At 38.2% G+C, this 12,140-nt stretch overlaps 1 protein-coding gene across 3 annotated transcripts in view; it reads left to right on the plus strand.

The window, feature by feature from the left end:
* The first annotated feature begins 6,684 nt into the window (after positions 1-6,684).
* LOC127446926 (C-Jun-amino-terminal kinase-interacting protein 1-like) overlaps positions 6,685-12,140 on the plus strand; it is a 32,417-nt gene continuing 26,961 nt past the window's right edge. For 2 of the 3 annotated variants that reach the window (XM_051708263.1, XM_051708273.1), the window contains exons 1-2: positions 6,685-7,069; positions 11,163-11,268. In XM_051708263.1, coding sequence (XP_051564223.1) covers positions 7,014-7,069; positions 11,163-11,268 — 162 coding nt within the window. In that variant the 5' untranslated portion in view covers positions 6,685-7,013. Of the gene's footprint in view, positions 7,070-8,133; positions 8,324-11,162; positions 11,269-12,140 lie in introns of all 3 variants that reach the window. The other variant, XM_051708281.1, reaches the window with a different exon arrangement.

Here is a 12,140-nt window from a genome sequence, read left to right on the forward strand (position 1 = left end):
AGCCACAGGTGTGGGAAATTAACCTTTAATTGCCATTTAAACCTGTGTGTGTCACCTTGTGTGTCTGTAACAAGGCCAAACATTCAAAAGTATGTAAACTTTTGATCAGGGCCATTTGGGTGATTTCTGTTATCATTATGATTTAAAAAGGAGCCAAACAACTATGTGATGATAAATGGCTTCATATGATCACTATCCTTAAATAAAAGACATGATCAGTAATATTTTCAAAATCAATGCCAAGATTTCACAATTTCTGCCAGGGTATGCAAACTTTTGAGCACAACTGTACATGTGTGTGTGTGTATATATATATTTGGCAAATTATATTAACATGTACATTATATATACACACAACTTAAATTGCACTATTAAATTATAGAGTCAATAAATAAAGAAAATGGCAGAATACTTACAGATCGCTGCTTGTGCTATTAAACATAATTCCTAATTTCAAATGTAACCCTCCCCTCCTAGTTTTCACTGATGCAAAATCATCAATGACTTTGTCAAATCTGCCCAGCAATCACACGGTTGATTCTTATTTTCTCAAGTCCACTGAGGCGATCCTGTGTCACGGTGTACATATACTGTTGATTATGGTTATCTTATGAATGTTCAGAATGTAAGAATGCATTATGAACATATATAATACTAACCACTTAGAGCCTTTTAGGCTGAGTAGCCTATTAGGAACAACAGGGGGCACCTTTCCCTTATCGCAGAGCTCTGTGTGGGGTGGCATGATTTGTAGCACCTTTCGCCCATCGCGAGCCATATATCGCCTATGCCAGGATCCACTACGGGTAACATTTAGCCCAATTCTATAAAATTATTGTTTAGATTACTTTTGAAAAAATGCCGGCAAAATTCCCTGTATTAAATTAATTACCAGAATAAAGCATTACATTAAAAAAAAAAAATTACCAAACGAAAAAATAATAGGCTATTGATAGGCCTATATAATTGCCTTTTCTTCACACAAACTTAAATTAGCCTTTCCCCGTTCTGTAGACGAATAAAGTCGGCTGAATGACATTCTCAGAATGTTCTAGACTTTTTTCAAGACTATAAACTATCAGAACTATTTGTCCAATGATGAGTTCACTTTCAGAAAATGAGCTTTTGAACATTTTAAGACTTTTAAATATGTTAAATCTAACCTTCTTTACCTCTGATCGCATTTGCTGAGCTTCCTCAGAACAAGTAAACTGCATTATGACACTAAAATTAATTTTAGATGACAATCAAGTTCAGTTGGTCATTAAAAGTTGCTGGACACATATGCGGGACGTAATGCAGTTGTGATGGCGATGCTTTAGATTAGATTATTGAACCGATGGCGACCTGCGATAGGTGCAACATCAGGACCAATATTACAGTCCTATCAGAAGGGCAGCTGCTCCCTTTTGATTGCAATTCCTCATCTTCTGATTGCATTTATTTGTGAAATTAAAATGACAGTAAGCTGTCTAATGTTCAATGAATTGTCTCAATACTCTCCCCATTTTATAAAGACTTCAGGGAAAAAAAATTAGGGACATCTGGGAGGCAAAAGGTACACAATTAGTGGTATACACACATTTATGTATGGAAACGGCACAAGGGCAGATTTATTTGACGATAAACCAAAACTTATGCGACAAAATGTTTTTTTTTAAGCATGACGTCATCACGCGCACCATTTTTATTGATAAAAGGCCATTTGAATGGAAACAAGCGGAAGACGGCAAATTTCGCAAAACATTTTTTTTATGCATTTTCAATTTGTTGATAACAAAACAGCACGAAAAGTGGATGGAAACTAGGTTACTTTTGTATTTATGTTACATAAAATATCAAAATAAAGCCTGAAAATATTCACGTCGCAAATTAGCGCCCCCTAGAGGTTAGGAGTTAGAAATATTAATATGAATATAAAAGTCTTTCACAGAGCACTTAAATAGACAAATCATAAATAAAATGAAAGCTCTCATTCTCATTCTCTATCCGGTTGACCTAATAGCACAGTTCAAAAGATTTTCAAAATAATCTCAAAATGAAATATGATTTCTGAAAGTCATCAAATACAGATGTCAGCATTTATGCGCCGGTCACTGCTGCTGTAAGTCCCAAGTAGCCAAAAACGTTACATCTGCTCTCATCTCATCAAAAAAAAAAAAAAAAAATAGCAATTTCAGCAGGAAAAGCATGCTAAACTAATCATCAGAAAAATATCTTCTCAACTACTGATGATAAAATGTTATATATCAATGCAAAAGGGAGTATTTTGGCTTTCTAATGACACCTAGATTGAGCTTCTAGTCCACTCAGAGGCTAAGATACTTTATTCAATGAAACAATGAGGGTGGTGCATGAACTGAAAATTAGACTGAATGTCTATGGACGAGCACATCTGTGAAGGCTGAAATGCGTTAGAGCACCACCTACATTTCAGATCTGTATATTGTGATGGAACGTGATTGAGAAAACAATCTTTTTTTAAGTGCTTGCTGCCATCTAGTGGAACAAAATAAGACTTTTCAAAGTGAAACAGAACCAGAATTACATGCTCACAAATTTGGTACATATTTATATGAGAGAGAAAGAATATTTAACATGTAAATATTTATATGAACATAAAAAGATTCAACAACTAAGACATAAACTGAACAAGTTTCACAGACATGTGACTAACAGAAATTGAATAATGTGTCCCTGAACAAAGGGGGGGTCAAAAGTAACAGTCAGTATCTGGTGTGGCCACCGGCTGCATTAAGTACTGCAGTGCATCTCCTCCTCATGGACTGCACCAGATTTGCCAGTTCTTGCTGTGAGATGTTACCTCACTCTTCCACCGAGGCACTTGCAAGTTCCCGGACATTTCTGGGGGGAATGGCCCTAGCCCTCACCCTCCAATCCAACAGGTCCCAGACATGCTCAATGGGATTGAGATCTGGGCTCTTCGCTGGCCATGGCAGAACACTGACATTCCTGTCTTGCAGGAAATCATGCACAGAACGAGCAGTATGGCTGGTGGCATTGTCATGCTGGAGGGTCATGTCAGGATGAGCCTGCAGGAAGGGTACCACACGAGGGAGGAGGATGTCTTCTGTAACGCACAGCGTTGAGATTGCCTGCAATGACTACAAGCTCAGTCCGATGATGCTGTGACACACCGCCCCAGACCATGACGGATCCTCCACCTCCGAATCGATCCCGCGAATGAGCAGGGACCCTGGGTATCTTTCTTTTGGTGTTTTTCAGAGTCAGTAGAAAGGTCTCTTTAGTGTCCTAAGTTTTTATAACTGTGACTTTAATTACCTACCGTCTGTAAGCTGTTAGTGTCTTAACGACCGTTCCACAGGTGCATGTTTATTAATTGTTTATGGTTCATTGAACAAGCATGGAAAACATTGTTTAAACCCTCTACAATAAAGATCTGGAAAGTTATTCTGTTCATCATAAGAATGTAAACATATACAATATTATTTATGAATAATTGGAGTCTTTTTAATTTGCATTTTTTAAAAAAAATTTTTTTAAATGAGACCAATTTAAGTCCACGGTATGTGTGATTGGTGAGCTTTTAAATTTTTGTGTGAAAAATTGCAGGTGGCAGCCCAAAAATGCACCAGTGTTTTAAGTCCTTTTTTATTCTCCTCCCTGCCCAGTAGGTGGCGATATGCACAAAGAATGCGAATCGCCACAAACAAAAGAAGAAGAACTCAGGAGAGAAGAGCGCTTAGGAGGGCTGTTTGACAGTTGGAGATTTATAGTAAAAAGGACTGCAATATTGATCTGTTTCTCCCCCACACTTTTCATATCACTTCAGAAGACATTGATTAAACCACTGGAGTCGTATGGATACTTTTATGCTGCCTTTATGTGCTTTTTTGAGCTTTAAAGATTGGGTCACCATTCACTTGCATTGTATAAACCTACAGAGCTGAGATATTCTTCTAAAAATGTTCATTTGTGTTCTGCAGAAGAAAGAAAATCATACACATCTGGGATGTCATGAGGGTGAGTAAATGATGAGTTCATTTTTATTTTGGGGTGAACTATCCCTTTAAAGAGTCTGTAAATTGTTAAATATGATGTTTGCTGACCTCTACTGGTTTTGGTTTGATAGTGCCCTCTACTTCCAGTTTACAACCAATGCTTTCATATACAAAAATGCTCAGAAATGCATTTGAACTGCAATGCAAGAGTACAGCAAAACATGTTTTACTTATATCTATACTATGTGTATTACATTTTCTTAGGGGGGAAAAAAAGAGATTTTGAAAAAGTATTTGTGTGCTTTTGTAAAAACTCGACATAAAGACCAAAGTCGAGTATCTAAAAAAATAAAATAAATAGCAAATATGAAGATCTTACCCTGTCTGCTACAGTAGTTGCAGAAAGATCCCATTTAGGTTTGACAAAAGCAAAGGTTTTAATGGTGGCGTCCATTCTGTCCTGCTCTTTTTTGCCTGCAGAGGGCGCCGTGTGATTATATATTGCAACATGCAGTTTCCACAACTGTCAAGCGTACACAAACTGCAGACAGCTGAAATATGATATATATATATATATATATATATATATACATATAAACTAATTTGATTAAAATTCAGATTTGGGAATTTTTTTATTTTTTCTTTTTTTTTTCTTTTTTTTTTAACAAAACCACAGCATTTAATTCTGGTGACTTGGAGAGGAGAATTTTTACATTTTCTTGAATAGGCTATGTGTAGCATTCAAGTTGGCTTTTGGCTTCAAAGGCATTTCTAAATGAATTACTTCGCCTGACACAGCACTAGTTGAAATTTTCCAAAGTTACCTCTAAAAAAATAGCTTTTTGTTTCAATGGACTGTAGGCAGGGGCGTTGCTAGGTTTGGAAGAGATAAGCGGCTGAAAAACTGAAAAAGTTTTTTTATTTTTTTTAATTACTTTTATTTATTTACTAAGCCATATGAGCATTTCATTTGGGGGCACAGAAGGATTCAGATAAAATAATTGTGATTCTAGCCCATACGGTTCGAAAGTTATTAGTGAAACCGAGTGACCTAGCTTGCCTTAAAGTTACTTTGATTAAAATGTTTCAGTAAAATAATTTTTATTAAAAGAAATTAAATATTGTTGTTCATACAATGTTATACAGGGGCATGTAAATGAAAATCAGTAAATATGTTATCTTATGTTCATATAGTGAAAAACATCCAGGAAAACATGCCTTTATTAATTTTAATTAGATAAACATTTACAATTTTAAACATTTCATGGTTCCTCTGCTATTGTAAGCCATTCCTAAGCAACATACATAAATATCATGGTATACATTAAATATTAGGAATGCACTGATGTAACGGCCACCGATATTTATTGGCCAGTTATTGACCAAATTAAAACCATTGGCATATCGTTATGAGCATGAAAACGGCGATATGAAAAACCGATGGTTAATTTATAATTATCAACGCACTTTGTAAAAACTCTGTGAATTCAAATGCACAATCCAGAAATAATGATAGCCACAGAATGTAGAAGGGTTGGCACTCCTAAGAACATGTAATATTTATTCTTTCTCATTCTGACATTGAGGAAAAACCACCATAAATGGACGTGACAGTTGTGAAAGCGGCACTTACCTATACATGATGAGTTAAAACCATCCAAAACACTTTGAAACCTGCAGACTTTGACTTCTGAGACATTGGTATGGTATCCATTAAGAATGCACGATTAACTGAGTTAAGATTGAAATTGCAATATGGTCTTGCACGATTACTAAACCTTGAAAGGCTTTAAAAATAGACTGTATTCAGCACTTCTGTCAGCGCTGTGTAAGCAAGCGGCGCCCTCTAGCGGTTGCATTATCCTTGATCTATTGTACCACGAAAGAACTTAAAAGGCAGTTTTGTTCCTTTGGTAACTTTATATTTTTCTATGATGTGGTTGACATTTTGACATTAAATACAGTACAAACATGTAAAATGTGAGTTCTCTTGTTTTGAAATGCAAAAACAAATGGAAAATTGTTTTAGAAGTATAAAATAAAAAAATTCTCACATCAATCATCATGCTTTGATATTAAGTAATTTTTCAATATTTTGTTTTTAATTTTTTATTTATCTCTTTCATTGTGGCTCAACATTTTGGCCTGTCATGTGTTCACTCCATGTTCAATGGAAATTATTTATTGTTTGAACAATAAAAAGCTTTTGTACCTCTTTGTACATTTTTAAAATATAATTCCTGAGCAAAACAGTGATCTGATGACAAAATAAGGTAAGTGGCAAAGTATTGGACAATTTTTTTTTTTTTTTTTTTAAATATCATCAAATGACTGATACATTTTGAGACATAATTTTTTTAGGTTTATCATCCAGCCCTGATCACAAAACATCGTCCATGTCCTGAATAGTGTAATCTCTTTATTACCATTAATAGTCATTCTATATTTTCTCTTGCTTTCTCTCCACTGTTACCACATGCCCTTGAAGGTATTGAACAGATTTTGGCAGCACCCACACACATACAACACGATCCTCCACATCTCCCTCAAGAGCAGAGAGAGAGAGAGAGAGAGAGAGAGAGAGAGAGAGAGAGAGAGAAAGATGCAGGGGGATGGGTGATGCTGGAGACAAGGAGAGAGGAGGGGAGATGTTGAAAATATGATGCTATTGGCTGGACTGCATGATATGCAGGAAGGCACCATCCCTGACAACACTGACTCTGCAAAGCATTTATTTTCACATTACTGTTTCCGTTTTATTCCTATTATAAATCCTATAGCGATGTAGATAAACGCATAATGAGGGGAAGAGAGATACAGTAATAAAAAAATGCAGGATTTGTCAAGTGGAGGAGGACAATATACGTCACATTTGTATACTGGATAAACAGTGAAGGGAAAATACTGGAGCTGCATGTGCTGTTGTCATCTGAATTTCATCTAAACTAACATACGTATAGAGTGGCTCACATGGCCAACACAGAAATATGACAATCTGTCAACACAAATCCATGCTGCATTGCACACGGAATGGACTCCAATGGTGATGAAAATCAGGAATGGACAGAGGACCAGTGGGAGAAATGGTAGGAGATTATTTTGTTGATCTTCAAGTTTGAAATTCAGGAGTAGAATACGTTGTGCCAGAAAAACATTGCAGTGTTAGTGCCGTATTATGGTGAGTACCATATGCATAGTTGAAAACTACTACTGGATGAGCATGGTGATAAACAGTGTGCCTAAAAGGTTATTTAATCTGCGTACACACTGCAAAGTTTTGGGAGTGACAACTGCTTTCAAATCAGGTGGAATCCCCTAGATAATCATTCCTTGTGGCCATGTGTACACTGCAGCTAAATACAGCTATTTTATGTTTAATCTTGATCTGTATGCACAGTTCGGTTATTTACAAGAGTGACGACCACATTTTAAAATTGAATTCACTCCTAAAATATTCAGGTAATGACAACCGCATTTTTGTTAAATCAACATACATTTACGAGTCATTTAGCAGATGCTTTTATCCAAAGCGACTTACAAATGAGACACATGACAAGCAATTTGTCATTCAAAATTCAACAATATCTTCAGTATCACACTGCCAAGTTCTCAGAGTGGCTGGAGTAGTATAGATGCTAGCGCAGAAGCATTTTGTTTTTCATTGTTAAAATTAATAGTATTTACCAGAGACTAAAAATGAAATGTTTTCATTTCGGTTCGTTCTGAGCAAAAACTGTATTTTTTCGCTCTGGTACAGAAGAAAGCCTCCTTTCCAAAAGGTTCCCGGTTAGAACAAAATAAAAGAACGGTTAATAACGGTCTTTATAAAATGACAGTTCTCCGCTAATGGGTGCATGAAATACCAACTGCAGTGCCGCCAGATCTTGCAAGAGAAACAAGCAACATGGTCTAGAAAAACAAGCCCAAAATAAGCAATTAATTGTTTTTTCCTATGTGGTGGATTTATCAGCATAGAAATCATAACAAGCAGTTAATTAACAATTAAGTATAATTTTATTTACAGATCTGCTTCTAAGTCAAAACCCGGCAGCATCAAATCTGTATTAATGCATCATATCTAACAATAATTCAGAAACAACTGAGAAATGTACTTTTACCTCTAATAATGATTTCCTTGTATCTGTATTAGTGTAACGTGTAGGCAGGCCGGACCGGCTGAAGACAGGAACGGATGAGGACGATGATGCGAGAACCCAAGTGCAGTTTATTCAGAAATCCTAAACGTGAATTCAAACAAATGTGAAAGTACAAAAGAAAACCATGAACCAAAACAAGAACTTGAACATGAACTATGACTAGGACTTGACAAGAATAAACAGGTGAAGTACCAAAATGCAACAACAACGCTACAGGCTAACAATGCACGACAAGAGACAATGGCAAACATGATGGCTTAAATACATGGACATGGGTGACCAATGACGAGACTAAACTAATGAATATAACAAGACTAATAAACAGGAAACAATAATAGAACAGAACTGATAAGATAAGACACATGAAACCAGATACTCACATGACAGGAACAAATGAGGGGAACAAGAAATCACATGACAAGGACACATGACCAGAAACAGGGACAGGACATAAACTAATTTCAAAATAAAGGCATGAACAAAACATGAACAAACACATATTTAAACGCGACATATCCCCCCCATAAGGGGCGGCTCCCAACGCCCAAACATAAACAAAACTAACAATAGAGTTCAATAGTGAGCTGGGGCGGTGGGGTCCTTGAGGCATGGCCTGGTGAGACAGGGCATGGAGCATGAGACCAGGGCAGAGCCAGTGGCCAGAGAATTGGCTCCAGGAAGGTAGCGGGGTCTGGCGGTTTGGGTGGCGGCTCCAGGAAGGGAATGGATCAGGAGGCCTGGGAGGCGGCCACAGGGCAGAGAGGACAGAGTCCTGGGCTGCGGCTGCTGGACAGGGTTCAGGAGGGAGCAGCTCAGAGGGTGGAGCCATGGAAGTCTCAGGGATTGGCCGTGACAGGGGAACGACCTCCGTGGTCACGAACATTGCTGTGGAAGGCTCTGAGGGCATAGCCGTGGCAGGCTCATGGGTCATGGCGACTTGGCATGACGGGATAGGCGTGCTGACTTGACAAGGCGGGGCCGACGTGGTGATATGGCAAGGCGGGGTCGCTTGACTAGGCATGGCAGGCATAGCGGCTTGGCATTGCAGGCGGGACAGCATGGCATGACGAGGCAGACGAGGCAGACATGGCTACATGGCATGACGTAGTAGATGTGGCAACATGGCAAGGCAGGGCCTCTTGACTAGGCATGGCAGGTGTTGGAACATGACATGACGTGGCAACATGGCATGACGAGGTAGGAATGGCAGGCGTGGCAACATGGCATGACGTGGCAGACATGACAACATGGCATGAGGCAGACGTGGTGGCTGAGGCTTCAGGCGCTGGCTCTGGGACGGACGAGGCTTCAAGAACTGGCTCGTCGACCGTGGCAGGCATGGATGCCGGTTCGTCGACCGTGGCAGATGACTCAGATGTGGTAGCCATCATGGGAGTGCTGAGTCCCTCATCAGCCACTCCAACAGTGAAAGACGAACTGCTCAGCACCAGGGCATAGTCCATGAACTGAGCCAGAGTCTATTGAATTTTACCTCCAGGCGTCATGGAGCATAGAGGCTCATTTAAGCCTGCACGAAAACAGTCCTTGAGAGCGACATAATTGAAAGCCACATGCTCGCATAATCCACAAAAATAGATTACATAGTCTTCAATGGGACGACTCCCTTGATGTAAATGCAGAAGTTTAACTGCTGGGTTCATTCTAGCAGTCGTGTATTCTGTAACGTGTAGGCAGGCCGGACAGGCTGAAGACAGGAACGGATGAGAATGATGATGTGAGAACCCAAATGCAGTTTATTCAAAAATCCTAAACATGAATCCAAACAAATGTGAACATTCAAAGAAACAAAAACAAAACAAGAACCATGAACTTAAACTATGACTAGGACTTGACAAGAATAAACAGGCAAAGTACCAAAACGCAACAACAATGCTACAGGCTAACAATACACGACAAAAGACAATGGCAAACATGAGAGCTTAAATACATGGACACGGGTAACCACATGACATAGACAACCAGTGACGAGACTAGACTAATGAACATGATAACAAGACTAATAACCAATAATAAAACAGATCTGATAATAAGATAACAAGACATATGAAACCAGATTCTCACATGACAGGAACAAATGAGGGGAACAGGAAATCACATGACAAGGATGCATGACCAGAAACAGGGACAGGAAGTAAGCTAATTTCAAAATAAAAGGCATGAAAACAAAACATGAATAAAAACATATTTAAACATGACAATTAGCTGTGCATGTATATGTAGTAATTATACATAGTAAAAAGGTTTCATTCACAGAATGTGACATCCACAATGGGCAATTAGGCAAAGAAATGTGTGATGCAGCAGTTTCCTTCAGGATCAAAGCACACGTTTCTTTTTTTTGGGGGGGGGGGCAACATGAAGTGGTGTAGCTCCAAAAATGTACTGTGATAACCCTTTGGCCTTTAGTTTCATGAAAAAAAAAATTATCAGAACAAAATTAACCAGTTACCAGCATTTAAAAAAACAAAAAAAATTACTCCAGAACAATTGAAAATCACTTTGTTCTGGTTTTCGATTTCCTTCTGCTAAAAATTTCATTCGCTTTCGTTCATTGAAAATTTTTTAGTCCCTGGTATGTACAGTATAATACCAAAGTCTTTCTAGCATGTCATTGCACTGTCAGCCATCTTTGGAACGCTCTCGGGAGTCTATTTCCAGTCATGCCAGTGCAGCTCCTATCTACTTGAATGGAGAAAGACCAAAATCTAAAAAACAGTTGGTCAAGATTACGATCAAAGAACATGTTTCAAATCAGCAATAAAATCTGACAATACTGGAATCATAAATTGTGATTCTTTACCTCATATTAAGAATCAAATGTACACATCAAATGTACAACTTCATAAGTATGTACTTCCCAGGAGGACTGGAATGCAGCAACAGTCCCAAACTCTTGACTAGCAACGACGGGAATCGTGAAATTGTCACTGGTATTGACTATCGTGGTAACCCGAGTTTTGAAGTATTTATAACACTGAATACGTTTTTATTCTGTCGACAGGCTGACTCATGACATCGGTTTGGATGAATTTGAAGATGAAGATCTGTCAGAAATCACAGAAATCACTGATGAGTTTGTACTCAGGGGGCGCAGCTGCGACATCAAGGTGAGGAAATGGTTTCTTAAAGGGATAGCTCACCAATAAATAATATTATTCCAGAACTTCCTGTAATAAGCATTAGGGGCCACTGTGTCTCACCTTGTACCTCTGGTAATCGAGGAAACTGGGCTAGATTTTTAACGCACCCTGTGATGCATTCCTCTTACCTCTAAATACAGTATCTCTTGGTTTTATACATCCACATTGCCATTATATTGAGGGTGAAACTAACACATACATTGAACTGTTTGCTAAAAGCACACCAGTCTCATGAGGTAAATTGTGGCCCATGTCTTTAAGCCAAAGTTGCGAAGTAATTGGTATTAACCTGCAACAGTTTCCTGGAAAAGAATGAACAGGGAATCTGTTTGGGAGAGCCATGGTTTAATGAGATAACCGTGGGCTAATACAGCTCGATAGCCACTTTCAGAGGCTTCTACCTCAACCACAAAAAAAGTTTATTGGGAGCATGATACTACATGTTGGGGATATGGGTAAACAAGGATTTTTTTTTAGGACGTTTTATAAATGCTTTCTCTGACTTTCTGTAAATGGGATTATCAGAGAGCTACTGCACCACAAATCTGACCTATTGAACATCTGTTTCATTTTATCTGAAGAGGAAATCAGAATATTATTAGACAGTTACATCATTGTTAATCAGATCTCTGAGTATCTTGTTCATGAGGGCTTTAAAACACTAACTGATATGTCTCTATAAGAGTCAGATATGTACGGTGGCCCAGGGGTCCACAACACAACACAATTAGCAAAGCAAATAAAAGTTGAAAACAAAATGGAAATAGACCACAGCAAAGCGAAATTAAGCCAAAACAAAATGGAATTCAGACACAATACAACCAAATTAATCCACTGTG

The sequence above is a fragment of the Myxocyprinus asiaticus genome, chromosome 1, assembly GCF_019703515.2.
Source record: "Myxocyprinus asiaticus isolate MX2 ecotype Aquarium Trade chromosome 1, UBuf_Myxa_2, whole genome shotgun sequence".
NCBI classification, from domain to species: Eukaryota; Metazoa; Chordata; class Actinopteri; order Cypriniformes; family Catostomidae; genus Myxocyprinus; species Myxocyprinus asiaticus.